Here is a 22,647-nt window from a genome sequence, read left to right as displayed (position 1 = left end):
GCCAGAGATGTAATTCTGAAACACAGCCTAGGTAAAGCTCTCACTGGTTGTTAGTGTGAGCTGTACCCCTGTTGGTAGAGCAGAGGTAGAAACCCACTTTGCACAATGCCTGTCTGCTTTTTCAAATTCTGCTATTGTTTTAACAATCCATGCCCTGCATGTCAGTCATCCCTTGTTAGAACAAGGCCTCTGACCAAGAGCGTTCATTAAATAAGAATTATCTAATGGAACGTGGTCCAAAAGCTCACAGACTGGGAACTCCTGAAAACCTGCCATAGCAGGAATTTTTTTTTCCCTTCATTTGTCATGATGTTAATATATGCAGCTACTCAGGCATGAGGGCATGAAGGGAGAAAAAATAGGTTGTGAACATTATAGTTGATCCAGATGCTTAGAAATTAGCAGTCATGTTTTCCCAAATTATGCAACTGATTTAAAAGTAATTATATATTTTAAAAATTATGCCCCTGAGATTTGTGCCTCCCAGATATAACACTCATATCATTTTCATGTTTTTCTCAGCAATTCCAAGAATTATAAAACCACTACTTAAAAAATCCCAACAATTCCTAAATGCTCTTTATTCTTGTTGTTTCTGGAGTTTTCACTGACACATCTGCCGTCACCAGAACTGGAGAATTTAGTAACAATATCACTGTTGTAAATTGAATTCCTTCTTTTCTGTGCCATCCCTCTCCTTCAGCTAAAATTTTGGAATACTTTGGTAATGTAGACAGTGAGGGATGACAGTGTGAACAATAGTATAGGTAAGTTTACTAAGTGCCTCTAAAATCAGGACTTCCTATTGTTCAGTAAAAAGGCAGAAATTAATGTGGTAGTCAAGAATAAAAAATCCATTGCTGATGCAAATTTCAAAACAAAATCAGATTTATTTTTTTTCCCCTTTCAAAATCCTGCCACCCTCTTCAGGAGAGGTAGGATTCCCCTCTGAAATGTCTGCCTGACTTCTGTGCATGTGGAAGCATTTTCAGTTAAGAAATAACCCTCAGTTTTTCATGATCCTGAAGCTGATCACCCTAATTGCTCCTAATGATGTCACAAGCAGTGATGCCAAGGTTCCTGGAAGGGATTGGTACAGTGAGTGTGCTTCTCCCTGGCACTGGCATTTCTGAGTCTGTCACATTTGCCTCATTGGCCAGCAGCAAAGATTGAAATCTTGATTATTGGAAGGTGCTGTGCTGCCATGTCCCAACAGTGGGGCATAAACACACCTCAAAGGCGTTGAACCCGAGACTAAAAGTTCCCTTAATTTGGGCTCAGTCAATTTGGGTTTCCAAGTGGAATCCACTATGATTTGCAGGTGGGAGAAGTGGTGCTGTGGAGAGAGAGTTTGGGGAGCTCTGGTGTTTCAGCTACAGCTTGTCTCTAACTCAAGTCATGTCAGAGAATGGTGTAAGCATTAATAAGAATGAAGCAGGATTTTCTGCATTCACTGTGCAGTTGAAAGTCTTGCTTTTGAATTATGTGCTGTTCCTAGTTGCCAGACTTTGCAATAAAGTGATGTAGAAAGGAATATGTCAGCCCTCATGTATGTTATTTACCATGTTGCTTTGCCTTCCCTTTCCAGCACTTACAGAACCCAGCAAACTTCCATAATGCAGCAACAGAGCTCCTGGACTGGTGTGGAGACCCCAGAGCCTTCCAGAGACCGTTTGAGCAGAGCCTGATGGGCTGTTTGACGGTATGTCCACCCTACTGTGGCTCCAGTTCTGTTTTATACTCTGTTCACTCTCTCGTGACCAAGGGAACTTGATTTTCAGAATCTGCGTTTTAAGGGAATTTTTGTCATTTTACCTTTAATACATAAAGCCAGACCCTAAGACCTGTTTATTTGACTCCATTGGTTAACAGGAAGCAAAATGCAATCAGAAGAAGTTGGATCATAAGAGGGCTAAACATTTTTAGTTAGATGACTTACAAATGCACAGGCTGGATTATTTGTTACACACATACAGTATTATCTCATGATGTGAAATTGCTAATGTTCTTACAGAGTGATGAACTTTCCAGGTATTTATTTTCCTTTGGCATTTTTGGTAGGGCTGAAGAACCACTTGCCTTTTATTCTATGTATGCTGTGCTTCCAGCTAAACAGTGTTTCTGACATGCCTGTTTAGCTTACTTTGTTACATGAATTGACTGCAGGTCTCATTCTGACATACTAATTCCAACAATTCCATTGATTTCAGTGCTTTTCTTTTCATTCACTTTTCATTAAGAACACTGTAGTTCCTAAAGCAACTTCATTATAATGCATTAAAATATATTTTTTTCTATACATTTTGGTTTTGAAACTTTTGTTTTCTAGCACCAGCAGTCCAGAACTTTTATGCAGAGTTAAGACTTTAATTAAATTCTGACTGAGCAGAAGGATTAAAAGTCTCACTGCAATTTGCCAAGCAAGATGATCTAAATAAATAGTCACAAAAGAAACAGAAATTCTGAAATTATTAATGAAGGGACTATCATTTTATTTGTTGTGGGGCAGAAGTGCGTGGATTACTTTCATGCATTGTGTAGCTGGTATACATGAAACAGACATTAAGACTGAAATTTAGTTGCTTGAAATCCAAATGTTAAGGAATGGCTCCATCTTAGTGTGCTCCAGTGTATAGCATCCCTCAGATTTGTATGTCAGAAAGTTAGAATAAATCCAGTTATAATAGGAGATGCATATAATCTTCCAGTCAGAGAAAAAATAAAATAAAGGAAGTTAAAAATGGTAAAGTCCAAAGACAGACTATTTAACAATCCTGTTTGAAGTAAAAGTTATCAGTAGCATCAATTATGAGAAAATGCACATAATGTCCAATTGACCATAACTATATTTTATTTAGGCTTTTTAAAAACTTTGCTAGCATTTTTCAGGGTAGCTTTTGGGAAAGCAGATATTCACCTCAGGTATAACTGGGCAATCTGTGCACAGTATTTCTCTGCAGCCCTTGCTGGAACATTGTGAGTCTGACCTGCGACTTCCTTGCTGTTTAAATCTTTTCTTTCTACATGAGCTGATCTTCAGCCCTTCCCAAGTGAAGGGTCAAAATAAGGTCTGACTGCCAGTGATTCATTCTCCTCACAGTGTACAGAAAGTGGGCAGGAAATGTTCCATGAAAACTGGTGAGGTAAAACACAATACGTGTTTTTCAGTGTGTTGAAATAAAAATACTGTTTTTCTTCTGTCAAGGATGAAATAAAATAACCAGTATTACCATCTCAGTACTGTTAATATTTGAACCACATGTATTACTTTGCTTCATACTTCTCCCTGAAATCTGAACAGGATGGCATGCCCCTTTCCCAAGCTTGTTGTGGGAGAGAATTATCTGCAGTGTAGGACTGACTGTCAGCAGCATCTTTATCATGTGCTGTAATTTCATTACATTCCTGACAAGGAAATAACGCAGGAACTTAACCAGGTGGCTTGTTCTGTGTTTGATAAATACACAGGGTTTGCAGAATGCCTATAAACTGCAATGAAGATGTTTCTTGTTCTTAATTTTAAAATCCCTCTAAGAAAGATATTCTTTAATTTCTTGTTGTGTACATCCCTCTCCCTCTTCCTTCTTCCCATTAAACAGACTTAACAGCATGGTTGTATCCCAAGAGGTTTGTACTTCCTGTATCATCTTCATACATTAGCAGTACAGTGGGCAAGGTCTCTCTTTTAAATTTTTTTTCTCCTTATATGTATATTTTTTCTATTTAGGCTTACTCATACATAATTTCTTTCTAATTAATATGTTCTGTTTCATAATTTAGCAAACATGGATTTTTCATTTCCTTACAGTAAAAGGGGTTTGTCTACTTTTAACAAACATGATGGAACTTTAGTCTGTTTTCAGAGAAATTATTCAGAAAGTTGCAAATAAGTCAAAGGTAGCGGAAATAATGGAATATCATGAGTAGATTTAACACTAGATTGCATAGCTTCATATTCTGTGCTATCAGGAGCCTATTTTTGTTAATGCTGATAAGGTTTACCAGTTCTTACTTCTTTGTGAGGATTATGCTAAAAGAAAAATGAAAAATGAGTATGAAAGTATTCAATCACTGAAACAGGATTACTGTTTTATTTTGCTAGCTTTTAAAATGACCTTCAATGGTCAAATCCCTGCAAATTTCCATATTTTTAGATATACTTTTTTAAAGAAAGGGATCTCTACCATCATTGCAACATTTGAGCTGTGTGGTTCTTTAAGGCATTTAATTTGGAAAGTCTACAAATATTAAAAATGCTTGCTTGCTCATAAAGCTTCCCCTCTGTAGTATTGAGAATGATTTTTGTTATTTTTATGGCATTCTGTTCCATTAACTCTCTGACCAGGGAAAAAGTGGTGTATGCTAAGCTGTTCTGGAACCATCAAGGGATATGAAATGATCATGTCCTACGAGTGGTAACACGACATATACTAATCTGAATTGAAACTTCTGAGGATGTCATGAATGCAGAAAGGCAGGCTCTCTCAGGAATGTGCAAACAGTCATTCACACACTGCAGAGCTGAAATGCATCAGATGTAATGAGAGAGCAGCAAAGCAGATCTGTTGTGGTATGAATAGCCAGCTGAACAGGTTATCACAGATCAGCAAAACATAGGTGTAATAGGTATAACAGATCCTTTGCATCATGTAAGTCCTATGTACAGTCTTTTGTAAAAATTAACCAATTAGATTTAATCTGATTAATAAAGGACAAATATGCTCACAGTCTTGAAATAAGGCTTTAATTTAAGAAGTGGTTCTTAGAAGTAGTTCTGTTTACCTGACATGCTGTTTTTGTGTTGGGACTGTCAGTAATGTCTGGTAACTGGATAACCACCTGGATGTTTGTATCCCTGCTGCCTGTCTTAGAACACATGCAGAAGAATGATCTTAGAAATACTCTGCCTTGTCAGTAGCAGAGGAGCTTCTGGCTTCATTTATGGAATTACTGGTTTTGATAATAATATGTAGAAAATATATATAGAATAATATACAGAATAGCCTGTTGCAGAGGGTTTTCTTAAATTGTAATACCAGCACTTAGAGAAATCTTGGTGACTTGAAAATTTCATGAGTTTGCTAGACAGCAATTGTTGAGCAACAACATGTATAATACGTGTCTAGTGTTTGTCTTGCCTTGGTGATTTTTTTTTTTTTGTAAAATCTGTGCACAGTATGCAAACTGGCTATTTGTAGTAGATAGTTTTTCCACATCAGCAGTACTTTGTAATTCTGAAGTTACATTTGCTACTGTGGGCTCCAGTGACATTGTGTGCAACATAAAAGGAATGGTTTTCTTATTTATAGAACAAACTCAGTATTTGATACAACAGGTAAATTTTGCCAGAGAGGTACCTAATAAGGTATGTAAACTTCATTTCGGTAGTCAAATACTTCATATAACAGATACTTTAAATGATTACTCATTTAGAGTTTAAATAATTTCCTTTTGTGATGAAAAAATCAGGCTAATGCTGCCAAGGCCTATGAACAAAACTGGGGTATTTTTGTGCAGTGCAAACAGTCAAATAGAAAAGGATACATAGGTAAACCAATTACTTGTGCCATAAATAGAAAATATTTTTTCATTAACTAAGCCCCAAAATCTGTGCCTCTTCTGACCAAAATGTCATGCAAGTGCATCATGTTGCTATGTTCAAACAGTTCTGACAGACACTAATTCTAGAGCTTAACTTTTTGTGCTTACCCATTACAGAAAATCACTGAAGTGAGTGGGTAATAAAAATTTATAAAGAATGCTCATTTCAACAGATAAATAATAAGTCAGGGGTAAAGGGGTAAGCTTTGGATCTGTTTTATTCCTTGCAAGCTACAGGCTGTGGAAAGGTTCCCTTAAACAGCTTTTACAGAGCTCATGCAAACAAATTATGATCTTTCTCAGAGACAATAAAATTTTTTCTAACTTGCCAAGAAAAGCTGGGTGCTCTTTTTCAACAGTAGTTATTTTCAAATCAAATAGACAGTCTGTAGGCCAGAAACTGAATTATAATTGAAATCATTGATTCTATAAATTATTGAAATGGCAATGGATATGGTTATCTTTTGTATATAATACTACTTCTACAAACCAGGCAAAGCTGTGTTTTATTAGGATTGAAAAAATTTCTTACTCTAGTACTAGAATATATTATGGCCAGGCTGATAGTCTTGATAAATTTAAGCATTTAATTCTCTAAAAATGTACTGTATATGGAATTACCTTACAGTCTTCTGAAATAAACAGCTTCAGTTACTACACAGCAGTTTAAAAAAATTACCCTATTTTGGCCAAATCAGATATCTGTCCAAGCAGAGAAATCCAAGTACTTTAATCACTCACAGGTTAACTTTTCTCCTAACCGTTTCCCAATCCATGTGGATACTAAAAGTCATGTTTAACAGTAAGGTTGAGCAAAAAGTTACACCACAATTGAATTATATCTCTGTGTATGGGATACAAAAGCAAAATATTGCTCCAAAGTTTTTCAGGAAAGAATGCTTCAAAGTAGACTGCAGTACAAATAACTTCCAGTCAGCATTTGGCCCAAGCTGTTTTGTTCATTTCTGCCCCTTCTCAGGGGCAGTGTAGTTTCATCCCATGGTCTGCTCTTGCCAAGCAGTTTAACATGTAAATGATCTTATTGAAGCTTTGGGTGATATTTGTGTTGGTGCTGCAGCAAAAATGGAAATGAGAAGACAGCCGAGAGCAAAATGGACAGATTTACAGACTTGTCTTCAGCAAAGGACCGTAAAGGCACTGCCTTGTTCTCTTGCTGTGCTTCAGCTTTACAAGGCACCAAGTTTATTGTTCTTTAGGGCTCTTCAGTGTGTGCAATCAAGAAATAAAAGAGTGAGAGAGGCAAAGCTGTGTGCAGTTACTCTGTGGCTGTACCTGGGTGCTTCATCTGAGAAATTAAAATCCATCACTACAATGATTTTGGACAGTAGGAGGAATTTAGGTAAGCAGGATGTGCTTACCTGAGCTGGCTCCTGGTAAATCACTGAATGTAAGAGCTTCTGTGGGGAAGCTTTTGTCTCTCACCACTGTGGTTGGGATTTGAGTTTCTCTTTACATCCAAGAGATGCGAAGACTTCCTACCTCAGGTTGTCCACAAAAAGCTATGCCAAAATAGTAATTGAAATAGTAATCAAAAATGCCTTCCCTCCAAATCTTAATGTTCTAGATTTTCCTCTCCAAATACTGGGTCCGCCTCCGTCATCAGACGTGGGAAACTTACCTGTGTTTGTGAAAGAATATTTCTCTTTAAATTGCAACAAGCAAGTAAACAAAACACAAAGCTGTAGTCCTAGCTGTACTTCATCTAAAGGTTATGGATTTCTTTTAAATTTTGTGTTCTGCTTATAGTTCTTACTACATCTCTCTACTGCAGATAAGCGTTGCTGAAATTACAAGCATCAGTGATAAACTGATGGAAGTATCTGCTAAAAGTTCATGTTCTGATGATACCAATACAATAATACAGTAATCTTTTGAATTGTGTTTCTCTTCAGAAAATCCTGGCATTGAGACTGTTGACATTATTTTAGATCATTTTAAGGAGAAAAAAGGCCTAACTGCTCTCAGTTTCATAACACAGAAATCTATTTTAGCTTGTCTGATATGGTATGAAGAGCATGATTGGTTAAAAAAAAAAGACATACATGTTAAAAAAAAACCAAAAAAACAAAAACCACCCAAAAAATCCAAAACAAAAACAACAACAACAAAACAAAACAAACAAACAAAAAAAAAAAAAAAAAAAAAAAAGAAGAAAACAAAACTGAGAACGGAATATTTCAATAACAGGATGCCTCAGACTGCAAATGCAGCTAATGCTTGCCTGGATTCAAGGCAGAAAAGTACATAATCAAAAATCAACCTGTGCCATTCCAAAAATCAGATTTCTAATCAGATCAGGGTTTGAATGTGATTAATTAGGTCGAAGAGTTGGTTCAGCATATCTATACCCAGAAAATGGGAGGTTGCAGCTGCCCATGAGAGCCCTAGAAATGTTACATTTACTCTTTTTATCCAAGACTTCCAGAGCAAAAAGTTCACGTGGAAGAAATCCTGTTCCCATCATGCTCTCCAGGCATCTGTTGAACACAGAGCTGTGTGTTTGCAGAGCAGCACAGCACTCCAGGGCTGTGTACGTGCTGTACTGCCAGGGTACAGCCAGCAGGCACAGAACACTCTGCTACCCAGCAGCTCTGAGTGCTACCAAATAACTCAGTGTTACTGCTTGTCCTTTCACTTTGTGCTTTCCTGAAGCCCTTTTAACCTAAACTCTGGTAGGCTTGTCATGGGTTATCTAAAACTCATGGAGATCTCCTGCTCTCCAAAGTGAAGTGTTTCTGGAATTCCCTTGTCACTCTGTCTGTATGAGCAGTGTGTGTTTGATGCAAATCACTGTTCAGAGTGTGCCAGGACTCAGGTGGCAGCAGTACTGCAGTGACCCAGTGATCAGCTGCTTTAATTACAGCACAATCCCTGCCTCTTTTCCTCTGGGACAATCTCCAGCGGAGACGGTCGAGAATAATGACCTTCTCTTCGATGTTTGGGGTGGTTAGAGACATGCAGAGAGGAAGAGGATGTACAGGAGGAGATACCCTTACTCTGCATGAGTTATGTCACCATTGCAGGAAGCATCACAAAGTACATGGCAGGCATACTGGCTTGTCTTACTTTGCAAATATGGCCTTTATCCACCTTATCGAGTGGGAAATAATGTTTAAGAAACTTCTTAATTTGAATACAAGGACTCTGTAAAGTCTCTTATATTTGCAGAACCTACTTAATGTCTGTTTTCAAGCATCAAAGGCAAGAAACTATTTAATGTTATATATAACTTCCCTGACTTGCTTTGATTGTCTCTATTGTTGAGGCAGCCCTTCTGCAACTGGAGTGCAAGAGTCTCATCAGATCAGGACTTCAGATCACAGATTTCTTCCTCCTTTTCCTACCCTTTATTTATTTTTTTTTTTTCTGTTTGAGGCAGATCACTATTCATGTTGCAGAATTCCTCAATTTGCTTCCTGTTTATCTGATCTTTGTGTGTTACTGAGGGGGAAAAATTACCATCTACATTGCAGAATTCTAATTACAAAATTTCTGCTGTAGTCTTCAAACTGCATTCAGATAATTTCAAGTATGCACAAGTGGCTGAACACGGAGCCGTCTGAACTAGCAATCAGCTGGCATTTTTAGTTTTGAGCAACCAGCAAATTGAATTGGTAAAATTCATTCTGATGCCAGCAGGGGGGAGTGCTCTTGACTGCTGCTAGTTAAGAGTTTCATTGAAAGTGCAACATAATGGGAAGGGAGTTTAGAAATAAGCAGTCGTGTAGCTCTCTTGATTAACAGGGCTGTTAGGTTGAGAGCCACATTGTTCCAGTACTTCGTGGGGTGATGACAAGCAGGGCAGGGACTGAAGCTCCGTGGTGAAGCTCCTTAGCCTTGCAAAAGGAGAAAGGAGGCGGGGGGAGGAGGGAGAAATACTGAAGGTAAATTCAGCAAAGAAAAGATGCTGGTAGCCATATTTGTCTGCTTTTCATGTAATTAAAACCTCACTCTCATCATTTTCTCCTCACTGTCAATGACCCTGAGAGTTCAGACATCTGGATCTCTGCAGAGCTGAGTCACAGACAGTGAATGCAATGTCGCCTTTTTGAAAGCTGTTTATCTGAATTATTCAGATTAAAGATTTCAGAGGTTTGAAGTGATCAGATTTTCTTACTGGCATTTGATGTTATAATAATGTTTGTTTGCAGATAGGGTATATATTCCCTTAAAGACAGCTTAAAATAGCTGTTAGTGCCCTATCAAAATTTAAAATTTAGGTGTTGCAAGTGTGTTTAGGAAATAGGCTAGCTTTTATAAAGTCTAGCTGTCTGGAACGTTATTGTAAAATAACATAAAGAAATATTAGGTGTTGAATCTTGAGCTGGCCAAGCACCTCTCTCACCCATGATAAAGGATGGTGATCTCAGTTTATGGTTCTGGTACTGGAAATTATGTCTGTTGTTTTTTTCTTTAATACACTGCTTTTCAATGGAATGCTATGTTATGTATGGGTAGATCAAGTAAGATAAGTTCTTACAGCATTGCAGAATGAAGTCATGGTTGAACACATGGTACCAGCTACACACTGCCCGAGTTTTTGCTGATACACTGGATTTGAATTTGTAGCTAGAGAAAGAGTATGTTTGCAAATGGTATCATGATCCCTTAGCCATGTCATTTAATGGATTATTGAAATTGTTGCCTTGATCCCATCTGATCTGCACAGGTACCTGAATAAGGCTGAAATCACAGAAGGTTTCAAATGTGCTAGAATTCCTGGGACAGAGTTCAGGCTGAGCGGAATGGCTCCAGTAGGCAGCAGGTGTCTGGAATCACTGAGGTTTGGCTTGGGACAGACCTAAGGGACCTTGCTCTCTACTCTTTTTCCCCAAGCCAGGATGTGATACAGATACAGTCTGGTCTACTATAAATCCCCTTACCCTCCAAAAGCCAGAGAATGATAGGTAGGTCTTTCCAGTGCCAGTTGATTTTTAATACCTCAAACATTTTCCCAGTGAGTCACATATACACTGAGAAGATGAATATCTGTTCCTAATTTTCTACTTAGGCATTTAATTTTTCTTTCTTTCTGATCTGTAGTATTTCATGTGTGACTTCGGTCTCATTTTTGCAACGTTTTTCCTGGTTATAATGGTAATTTTAAACTCTTACCCTCTCCTGTTAGGTGTTTGCAGACTCTTTTGCCTGTAAAACCACCTAGAGGTTTTGCAGTTTACTCTGTCGTTGTTCAGGTCAGGACTAAGTATATAGAAATTACGTGTAAAAGCACAAGTTATAATTTGACAAAAGACTAGTAATTAATAATATGAGTGAAATTTATACTTCTGTCATCTGGGCTATATTCCCTTGTTACAATAGTGTTACATAAGATAATGTCAAAAGACATATTAAAGATATGGTAACTTGTGATGTACTCATGATGATGTTCTGTATTGCTCACCTAGTACTTCTTTAATACCTGTTTTTGTTGTCTCTCTGGATATATGTACTTCCTGTGAGTCACCTTTTACAATCTTAAAACCAGATTTGGTACATCTCCAAGCTGTCTGTCTTGAATGAATTTCTGAAGATAATCATTAGCAGTTACACTGTTTGTCCAGGTAAATTCCTTTGAGGCACTCAAAGGTAAATTTCACCAGGATCTGCTTACCTGAATATATTAAACTTACCAAATGTCTTGTAGCTATTTCTTTGTGTTCTGTGGATCGTGCTCCTATAATGCATTTGTCATCTTGTTTCTGAGAATTCTCAGTGTCTGTTTAAAAGCCAGGGGTCCCTTGCATACAGAGGAAAGTTTGACAAGTACCAAGTGAGCCATGTCTGACTTGAATTGTAGACAACCTGAAATAGGGTCTTGGGAGGGGGATGTATGATCTGTTCCGTTGACCTTAATTTTGAAATAAAAGTCTTTGACCTGTCACAGTTAAAAGAAAAATTTGAAATAAAGTCAATGCAAATATTTTTAAGCCTTGTTAGAAAATTCAGACAGGATGCTGCTGGCACCATGTGTTCAACCATGAGTTCATTCTGCAATGCTGTAAGCACTTACCATAGTTGACCTAACCATTCCTTGTAAAGGAAATAGATGTGTACTGCCCTATTCATGGTGAGCAAGCTGAGGCAGAAGGGACCAGAGAAAGCCTTCTCGAACACAAGTCCACCAGTTTGTTTAATAGACCCTCTTCCTGCATTTAATGGAGTGCATACAAGAAAACTGTAGATGGAAAATGATTCTTGGCAAAACAGAAATTTTATTAGAAATATCTGCTTTCTATTAAGTTTCTTTTGAGAGAAAGAAGGGACTTTTTGTGCAGTTTGTCAGTGGAAGCACTTTCTTTCAAAGTTACATTATTGTTTTTTAAATTTTTTTTTTGCTAATCCAAATTTCCAATTTGTTTTCCCTCACACTTGGTAAGAAGAAGCAAGTAACAGTTTGAGGGGCTGACCTCTGCACACGGTCAAGTTCAGATTCTGCCTTCTCATGCTCAGTCCTCGTGTGGTGTTTGCTGGGGCGCTGCCTCAGCCACCAGGAGGTGGGAGCTCCCCGGCCAGGCTGTGCCCATCGGGGTGTGCTCAGCCTTGGGCTGCCCGCTCTGGAAATCTCTGCTTTCCACCCCTCTGAGCTTCATGGCACTGCTCCTCTGGCAGGGGAAATGAAGAAAAGGAAACTGATGTGATGTGGGAGAATAGAAAGCTGGCCGTCAGCCTGTGGTCAGGACTGCATTGACCAAGGCTTTGCAGTGTGTTCAGTGAAGACAGGGCAAGCAGAACTTGGCTTTTGTGGGTTTTACAGTTCTCTCTGTTTCCTGAGTTACTTCGTAGAATTTTTCCATAATTAGCAATATGTCAGTTGAGAGTAATGATTTGGCCTCTTGCTAGGACAGCCTCAGGATTTGTAGCTTCATGCATTAAAACAAATTAAGAATATTTAAGCAGCCAGTGCATTTTCTGAGTTGCTGTGTGCTCACTGATGGCCAGGTGTATCTGCCTTTCTTCAGCTTCAAAATAAATGGTTTAATGATTATGTGCTGTTTCAAAACAGAAAATGGGAGGGACCTTTCTCTATTGTTTTACAGACCTGATTAGCACTCTGAAATGTGTTCCTCTGTGATGGGAGATTACATGATGGCTAAAGGAGTTTAAATAATGTTTGTACATTAATGAGACATTGTTCTCAGGAGCCTTTTGCAAGGTGTGGTTTTGGGTTTATCAGAAGAGCTTTTTTTCTGTTTTCTTCTCATCATCTCACACCCCCCATATCTACTTTTGGGTGGCTGAAGTACAGTGATACTGGAAGTAGAAAAGGGAAACAGATTTCCAAGTATGTAAGTGTTTTCCAGATCACATGGCAGCCCACCAGTCTTCACTCCTATCGCTATTTTTGCATGAAATATGACATATCATATTCTCCTCTTGTTTTTCTGTTTTTAATGGTTTTCTGGGTGAGTTTTTATTAATTTTTTTAAATTATTATTATTAAGTTTATTTTTTTTCTTAATTTTGCAAGTTTGGACCTAGAGTCTTAGCCAGGATGCTAACAACTGGACTTCTAAAAGTAAAGGATTAAAGTCTGATCTACCAAATTGGAAATGTTTTTTGTTTATCAAAAAAATTGCATTATTTCTTTTACTTTATTCCTTTTCAGTTTTCTATCTAAAAGCTGTAGTTGTAAAGAAATGTGATAAAACAGTAGATGTGTATTACTGTACTGATCATCCTCAACTTCCATTTATTTTCCCTGACGTTCTCTTCTCAGTTTTGAGATTGGAAGGGTTAAATTTAGGGAGAGAACACTCCCACAGATTAAGTCTTATGAACATCTAATTTTTAAATTAACAGGAGCACAGAACAAAAAATCTACCTGGGAACTTCATTCATGTTAATTCTTTTTTAAGAAATAAATTTGGTTCTTAATTGTTAATTTGGAAAAGTGGATATATTGGAAAAAGTATAAGATAATGTTTAACTAACACATACATTAGTTCTTCACACTCTTCCATACTGTTGCTTTTTGCAGTCCTGGACACACATAATTGCAGTGTCATCCATTAAGAAAGAAGCTTTCAGATGAAGAAAGGGTGGGAGAAGGATATTTTCTTGTACTGTAAGCTGTTAAAGATAGGGACTTTCTTTTGCCTCAGGAAATGGTGCTCTGCCCTTGTGCAGTTCCTTCATTGTTTTAATGCAAAGAAGTAATGGCACTGTTAAGAATAATCTGTTTTATCTGTGCCTCTGAGTCTGAAGTCATCATGTGCCACTGGAAGGCAATAGAAAAGCTGTGCTGTGTATAACTTTAGCATCATTTGGCAGAATGACTGTAGGATTGTGTTTGTGCTGTGCAGATTTTAAGAGGATACGTTCTTGGCTGATAGCTGGGTTGCTGGCTTGGAGAAACAGTTGACTGCTTTTTGTCCTTGACTACAGTCTTCAATTTGCCTGGTTTTGCTAGTTCTTCTAGATCAGTCAACAACAACAGCAGTCTTACCCTAATTTAATGTTTGGCAAATGCTTCTTGCACAGGCCTGTTCATTCTAAAACAGTGGTAAATGTGCTCCCCAATACAGTATTGTTGAAATGCAGCAACTGTGACACTGAGCACAGTGTAGGACAACCCTGCCCAGCAGTGTGGAGCAGGCATTTTAACCTGAAGGACCTGGGCACTGCCCTTGGGAACAGGGCCAGGAACTGTACAACAGAGGGAGAGGCTGAGGGTTTCTCATCCTCACATCTCAAATGCATTAAGGTGTATTCTATACATTCTTGACATACATTGCTCTTCTATTATTTCTTCTGGCTTTTGTCTCTCCAATTTTCATGGAACTACCAGGCCTTTCTTCTGACAGGTGGTCAAATAATTGGATTACCAGAATACTCCTGTGTTCAGTTCATTGTGCTTGTGTTGGAAACTACTGGGGATCACTGCCTCATACCATGTTTGTACTGTGCTCTTGCAGCAGATTCAGGTGTCAAACATTAGTGCTGTTAAGCAGGTTAATGTCACTTTGTCAAGAGCTCAAGTAACCCCTAATGAAGCTTTCTCTCTTTCCCTCTGCAGGTGGTAAGTCGAGTGGCAGCTCAGCAAGGATTTGACTTGGATCTTGGATACAGGCTACTGGCAGTATGTGCAGCCAACAGGGACAAATTCACTCCAAAATCAGCTGGTAGGAAAAGCTTTTTTGATGTATTGTTGATTCTCAGATGATGATATTCTGTAAAAAATGCTACCTGTGACTGTCTTGCGTTCTGTAAAAAAACAAACCAGAAGCAAACACGTATTTGGTGCTTATAGCTCTGTTGCTTTTAGCATTTCAATGGCATGCTCTTCTGAGGATACGTGACTTTGGAAATTTATATTTTCCCCAGCTAGAGCTGTTTGTTGCCCTATTTGATCTCATGGATGAAATGCTGCTTGCAGAAGCACAGATGTTTAGTAATTTCATGGTGGGAATGAACATACTCAGACTCCTCTGTCTTGGTAAACCATTGATTTTCTGTCATGTGTCAACCTCTAAATCTTTCACATCTGTTCTGCACTCCCTGGTATATCTATTGCAAAACTTATACTCCTTGACTTCATGTGCCTGTGAAAATAAGTACCATGGTTCCTTGTACATCTAGTCCTTAGAATTACAATTTTGAGCCAAGAGTAGGTAGTAATTCTAGTGCTGTAGTAACAAGTAGCCATTTTTCCAGTATTTTACAGCAATAATCTGTTACAGGTCTCTGATCAAGTAGCAATATTTGATCATGATGTATTGCCATTGCTCCTTCTAGAGATGTAGAAAATGCACTTAAGGGTCTTTCTGCTTCTCACATGTTCGATTTAACTGGAGCATTTAATTCTAGTTCTCCTTTTCTTAGCTGATGAATGTCAACATAATGTTCACTGGCTTGGAAAACAGGAAGATAATTGTTTCATTCCAGACTGAGCGTGGATAACTTTTCTGCTTAGTACTAAACTGGTATGCAGTCCTCATTTTGGAACATCAGGAAAGGTTGCCTTCTTCCAAAACAACTACTTTTGGCCAGCTGATTGGGTGTTAATATTTCTTTTCATGTTCCTTTTCAGTTTTTATCAGCCCAAACACGGCTACCTTTTGTCCTAAGTGTTCTAAGCAGTTCCTCATGCAGAAGTGGCTTTCACATCAAAGCATGTTCACTGGACTTACTGTTTTATTTTTTTGAATGTGAAGGAACCATTAATCTTACTAAATGTTGAATAAGCTGTCTGATTTTCATCCAGGAAAACTGTGTGGAGGATAAAACATTCTGTTGACCAAGCACAATGTCGCTTTTTTCTGACTTCCTATTAAGTTTATCCATTAGTTAGCTATCACATCTCTTCTTGGTTGTTTGGTTTTGTTTGGTTTTTTTTAAAGCTTATCAAGGAAGAATTTCCAGCTATGACAGCATTAAATTTTCTTTAAAAATTTAATTTTTCCCCCCTCTTACTAATTCTTCCTGATGTGTCTCTCCATCAGTGTGTTAGAGGAGGTGAGGTGGAGAGTCAGATGTTGCAGTTCTTTTCCTTTAGGGCTCACTGAGGGAGTAGACTTGAGAACTGCTGGTCAGTCATCATGGTCTAGAAAAACCCAATGTCAGTGTTTGATTTCTACCAGTAATTACTTCTTTTGAGGAACATATGTGAGGTTTCTTTTTAACTTAGTGCTCTATACAGAGTTCACTCTTTCCCTTTTTAATTGATAGAATACAGGGAAAGCTGGTAAATCACATGCTCTTCACTTGATGTATTCTAAAACCCTTCTCAGTCCTTTACTTCCTATTTCTCAGTTGTATATAGAAATAATTTATTTTCAATAACCTTAAATATTTGGTTTCACAACTACTTTGGTTTTACTGTGTGTACAGTTGTTTCGCCAGGTCTTCCTGGGGTTTCATCATGCCCATCTACACTATGCATTTTGTGCTCTTACTATCTGTGTTAAATACTCATATTTTGGGGCATACCATAACATATTTTGTGAAATTTCCCATATAGCCCCTGCTCTAAGGAAGTCACATTCACAAAGGGGGTCTGAGAGCTACATCCTTGAATAGGCAGCTTTGAAAGATTGACAGACTGGGATTACAAATGTGAGGTCATTTCAGACTTGTTTTAAAGGGTTATTTTCCACATCAGAGTGCGTTAATATTTGCTGATTTCTCGTACAGCAGAGGCTCTGCTCCTTCATTCAGTTTTGGTTAAAATGTTGAGCTTGTCCTTTGCTTTGCTTGTAGAGAGTGTGTTTCATTGAAAGCTGCTTTTTGTGACTTGCTTAAGTTGTTGTCAGGGATGCTTGCAGGTTGTTTTGAGAAACTCCTTCTGTTTTCTTTTGTATCTAATGAAAGACACCTTCAGCACTTCTTCCAGTCACATTCCTGCAGAAATCCCTGATGTAGATATCAAATGGCATTAATTTTAATGAATAAGAATTTATTTTTCCCTTCCTCCAGGCTTAAGGGGAATTTACAATGGTTTGCATTCATTCCTCCAAGTATGAATTTAATGCTGCCAATGGGATCGCTCTGGAAACATTTTTAATCCATGTTGTTTAGTGTCTGACATTCTTAAATACTTGGAGAAAAAGAAAGACTTTCTAATTAAAACATATTTGAGTAGGTGAACATTGGGGAAAATAATTGCACCAAATCCTTTCAAGGGCCATCCACTGTTGGTACCTCCTTACAGCTGGGGACAAGGCTTGTTGAGGGATGTCCTGCAGGCTGGGAGCCTGGAGGAGCCTGGCAGTGGTGGCTGGCAGCCTTGGCAGCTCTGCTGTGTGGAGCAGGTGGAGCCCTGCAGCCCAGTGTCCCTCAGGTCTGCTGGATGGCACAGATGCCTGACCCAGTGTAACCAGTATCCTGCTCCTGTTCCCCAGAATTCCCACCCTAAGCTCATTCAGGGAGCTCTCTGGCAGAAGAGCTGTTGCTGGCATGGCTTCTTTCCTGTTTGACTGCTCCCTGAGCTGTGTCTCTGCGGGGCCCCAGGAGAGTCAGGGTCCCCATGGCAGCACCTGGGGATCTCACTTATCCCTGATGGAAGTGGGCTGGAGCCTGAGGCTGGAGGGCAGAGCATCCAGCTGCCAAATTGGCTCAACTCTGTGGGAAAACCACCCCTTGGTTCTTGGAAATGTCCTCATGCTGTTTCATCCCAGCTGGTTTGAGCTGTTCTGGTGGTGCCTCCCTGCTAAGCTGGAAGGAAGGTGCAGATGGCACAGCAGAGTCCAGGTAGGCATGGGAGGAGGCAGGGAGGGCAGGAGGCTGCAGCTGGGTGGGGCACAGCCTCAGCTGGGGAAGGGCAGGGCACCTGACCAAGAGCTGTCAAGTCCTTGGCTTCTCCCGTCCAGGATTGTTTGGTGTTGCCAAGACAGTGTTTGATGTGCTTTTTGGTGTTGTTTTACTTGGTCATTGAGATAGTTAGCAATTAGCTAATACAAATGGTTTTGGAGAATGCCTAGGGGGGTGGTTCATGCAGCATGAAAAGTATTAATAAGTTGCCCTGTGTGTTTTTAAATAGAAATGACGATTTAATGACTGTGCCTTTTGTCTCTGCTTTCTGGTGTTTGTACCTGAAATAATAGCTGCTGCCTTTTATTCTTCCAGCCTGTGCTGCTGCAGCAGGGCAGCAGCCTCAGCAGGAGGTCAAACACAGCATTTCCCACCCTGAAGACAAATGACAAAGCCTTTAGAAATATATGTGTCTCTTTTGGTGACAGCTGCTCCCCAGACCTTCCACTGCAAATTCCTTTGCCTTGTTGTGACACCTATGGGGAATGGCCCAGCAGGTTGGCTGCCTGCTCATTTGCTTCCAGACTGCAGAAACCTGAGTTGCTCTTAGTATGTGAGTGCATAGGTGTTTATGTATTATGGCTTTTCTTCCTTAAACCTGAATCCTTTCTCTCTGAACAGTGTTTGCTTGGACATTTTTGCTTGGACATTTTCTCAGCATATCTGATGCTTTTGTCCTTCCTGTAGAAGATTTTAAGTCATTTGGTAGCTTTCTTTTAACTGTTCAAATAAGGTGGAGTTCAGCAGTTAAAGTGTTTATTAAAAAAAAATTCGGGGGGCTGGAAGAGAAAGAGAGAGAACAATTTTCTGTTCTGAGTTGTTTTTTTTTTAAGGTACTTTATCGAGCTACTGAACTTCATGGCTCTTGTAGCTACTTTTCTAGTTTTGCTTTTGTCAGGAGGCCAAGCTGAGGCCAGACAAGGGGACGACAGGATGAGATCATACAGGGAGCATTGTCAGAAAAGGACAGTGTTCACTATCTCTGTAAAGAGAGAGAGGAAGGAAGAAGCCTGAGGGCAGAACTGTGCAGAAAAGGTACTTTAGCAGGCACTGAGCAGCTACAGCAAAAAAATGCTGTGATAGCTTGGACAGGCAGCCAAATGTTGGCTGTTTGATAGCAGATAAAGCAACCTTTTTTGATATCACTTTGCTTTCAGTCCCTTAGGCTGTGCTTGGTGTGCTTCTGATTTCACTTCTCAAGAGCAGTATTTACTTAATAGTCTTGATTTATATGAAGTATGCACTAAAACGTCATCGTATTTGTGGACTCTATATTATGGGGGTTTTTATGTCTTTAGCTTGAGTCATTGTACTGAAGCTGTGATATAAGAGGGCTGTTCTTGTGAGTAGAATGCCAAAGCTGTAATTAAATTGGGCCCTGGGTTAACAGGGGTATTTGCAGTGAGAGTGCTGGCAAATGGAGGTGTTAAAACATTACTGGACAAGATACTGAGACTGAAGGTACGTCCTGATCAGGATACATTTTCAAAGCAATAGTAGAGATTGGGCAAAGAGTATTTTGGTGTATTATCAAATCAAACTCCCAGAAATTATGTAAAAGGAGAGAAGAAATGATGCCATAATGTGAATGAATAAAAAGGTAGAAAGTAAGGATAACCTCTAGATCAGGGGGGACCATAGGGCTAGATTAACTCTTTTACTAAGTTTCCAGTAATAATGTTCACATTATCTGTGGAGGCAAGGCAAGGTGGCTAAAAGGATTACAAGTATAGAATAGAAATTACTCCAGCCAAGGCTGATGGCATCCCTCCAGCTTGAAGGGACCAAATGATTGACAGGCCTGTGTTAGGAAAGAAACAGTATATAAATTGTCAGTCTCATGCCTCACACCAAAGATTTCCAGCAAGTCAAGTCAAAATGGTCTTATACGACTGGAGAAGAAATGCAGATGCTGTATCTGCACTTAGGAAAGTGGCTGATAAGAATAAGTAAGCAGCTTTATGAGAGCAGCATAAAAGCTTGGGTTGTTTGTGAAGTGAAAGCTGAGCAGAGTTACAAAATGTATGTAAGTACTAACAAATGAACAACTCAGAACAAGAAGAGCTATTACACTACAGTATGGTATTGACACAAAAACATAATGCTGTAAATTGAATAAAACACTGAAATAGGTGGGGAATTCAGAATTATTAGGGTAGTTCCATTTAAAAAATATTTTCAGCTAGAATGACAGTGGAGAGGGATGGAGCAGAGTAAAGGAAAATGGAAAAGTGAAAGAGCCTTTTTAAAGATAAAATTCAGTGTATGAAATTGTGTAATGTGGTTCTTGATGTAGCTGGGAAGCTGGTTAAGAGCCTTTTATCTGTGTTGTCCTAAATTTCTACTACATTTCCATGCAGATACTTACTCCATTGGTAGTTAAAGTTGGTGTCCTAAAACCATCCACTTGACAATTCTCATTAAAATAAAGGTATTATTTGCTTTCAGCTGATACCTTCTGAAACAGCTTTTGGTATTGAAAACTGACTACATTTCAGGTGATCTCTAAGTTCACTTCCCTGCTCTTAGCACAGATTCTCACTGTGTGCTCTTGCCTGCTTTGTTCTCAGTTTTGTAGTTCTTTATTTTTGAAGCAAGGATAATAATATGCCTTCCATCTCACTTTTATTTATCTCATTTAATAAATTCAGTCTCATGCAGTACAGAATCTACCTCTTCCTCTGTAGGTAGTTATGCAGTGCAGCAGAGCCATGGCTTCAGCTGGGACACTTTGTTGTCATACAGATAAAATAATTCTGTTCTGGCACATATATTGGCAGGATACACCTTTGTTGCAACTAAGTCTTTCTTTCCTAATGATTTATAGTATGGATACTACAAATAAATGAGTAATTAAATCTTAATTCATTTAGATTGTGGGGTTAGTCGTATTAGTTTCACTTAATGAAGTTGATGGGTCATTCACTCAGTAAAGTTGAAGGGCAACTTCCCTTGGCCAAAAGGAAGCAGTCAGTAGAGCTGCTTGGTGGCAAGCAGCATGAATTCAGGTGTGTAGTCTCTGGCAGCCAGTTTAGGTTGGCTGCAGAAAAGGCACACTGGACTTCACCCATTTGTCCCACCCATGAGTTCACTCAGAGCAAAGCTCTGTCAGACCTGCAGTTTGGCAATTATATCTTGTACCTTGAGCCTCTGTCAGGTTGGCTTGACACATGGCAGACATGTCAGTAGTCAGCTCTCCAACATGTTGAGGTTAAGAGCCTGCAGAATGAGAAGCTTTTCCCCAATGGGCCTTATTTGTTTGGGTTGTTCCCTTCCTGAAAGGTGTGCTCCTCATGCATTTGATCTGCCTTCTGCTCATGGGAAACATGATCATACTTGTGTCAGATTTTCATTATCCTCCTAGTAGCCAGGCAACTCCTCTTCATTTTCACTGGGAGCTTGAGGACCTCATAACATATCAATGTAGATAGGTATTGTTTTGGTGAAAATTCAGTTCATTTTTGGCATTCACTGTTCTGCTGTACACTTGAACACCTCTGTTTATAAAAGATGTTGCATGGCTGAGCTGCTGCTTCTTTATTCTGACTAGCCAAAATACCAGGTGGTGTATCTGGCCTGTTCTTTTTGACATTTCACTGGTCCTTGTTACCATGGTACCAGTTCTGACTTTGAGAGATGTCACAGTAAAACTGTTGCCAGGTTGGAACATTTTTGCTCTAATGCCTTTATTATAGCACTTAAAGAAATTGTGGACACTCAGCTACAGCAACAAGCTTGCTCTGCTGTTTTCTTAGTCTGTGCCTTGGATTTCTTGAGGCTGGTACTTCCCTGAATGCTCTCTTTGCAGCAGATTTGGTGTGTGGTGCATTAACTTATGCAATTCCTGGGAAGAATCTTTCCCTAAAGTGTGCAACACACTTCCACTTGGACTGGAACTGGCATTCCCCAGAGAAGACTTCTGTTGATCTCCATCAGTGTTTTCTGTCTTCTGCTTCAGGGATTCCATATGTGCTGAGAACAGCTGAAGATTTGGTAGTAGCGACAGCTTAGGTCTTGGTCTGGGTGTGAATTTTGATTTTTCATTTTATGTTGTTTTGAGTAACTTCCCTCTGAAGTTGAGGTAAGTCACAAATGGCACGTTAGAGGGGAGGCAGCTGTGAAAGCCTACACATATATTCATGGGAGAGAAGAAAGCAAACTCTTAGAAAGGCATTTGCCCTTTACAAGTTACCTTTTCTCAGCTTCCAGCAAGCAGTCCCAAGCTTGTTCCCTTTTGAGCTGCAGTGCCTCCAAACGTCCCTCAGTGCCAGTGCTCTCTCGTTAGCCTGTGTGTCTTGGAGGCATCCAGAGGAGTTTGTGAGGAGTCCAGCTATGAGAACAGTTGCACAGCAACATCCATGGGGCTTCCACTGGGAGCTTTTGTGCTGCTGGAGGGCTGAACCACGAAAGCATGAACTGTGTGAATAGATCAGATCATCAAGCTCCAAGAACAGCAAGTTCACTTCCTAAATGCAATTCAGATTCCACTGCTCACATTTTCAGATCCAGCCCTAATTCCTCCAGGCTCATATGCAGCATGGAGTCAGCCTGTTAAAAAAAGTTCTTGCTCTGAGTGCTCTAGACATGATACTCTGAAAAACACAATGATTAGTAGGTAAGATGTTATATGTAGTATTTCTCTTTAAAAAGAGATTTCCATAGATAAAGTTTTGAAAAAATGTTTCTATTTCATCTTTTCTGATGCTCCTATTTAAGCACACCTGTTAAAGTGTGCTGATAGCACAGTATTTGGAAAAGTTTTATGTGATACAA

At 39.2% G+C, this 22,647-nt stretch overlaps 1 protein-coding gene across 5 annotated transcripts in view; it reads left to right on the top strand.

The window, feature by feature from the left end:
• Positions 1–22,647, top strand: part of ZMIZ1 (zinc finger MIZ-type containing 1) — a 337,004-nt gene that overhangs the window by 196,910 nt on the left and 117,447 nt on the right. For all 5 annotated transcript variants that reach the window (XM_058028807.1, XM_058028800.1, XM_058028801.1 and 2 more), the window contains exons 5-6: positions 1,589–1,702; positions 14,642–14,747. In XM_058028807.1, coding sequence (XP_057884790.1) covers positions 1,589–1,702; positions 14,642–14,747 — 220 coding nt within the window. The remainder of the gene's footprint in view (positions 1–1,588; positions 1,703–14,641; positions 14,748–22,647) is intronic.

The sequence above is a fragment of the Melospiza georgiana genome, chromosome 8, assembly GCF_028018845.1.
Source record: "Melospiza georgiana isolate bMelGeo1 chromosome 8, bMelGeo1.pri, whole genome shotgun sequence".
In the NCBI taxonomy this organism is placed as follows: Eukaryota; Metazoa; Chordata; class Aves; order Passeriformes; family Passerellidae; genus Melospiza; species Melospiza georgiana.
This window is presented reverse-complemented; position numbering and strand designations above follow the sequence as displayed.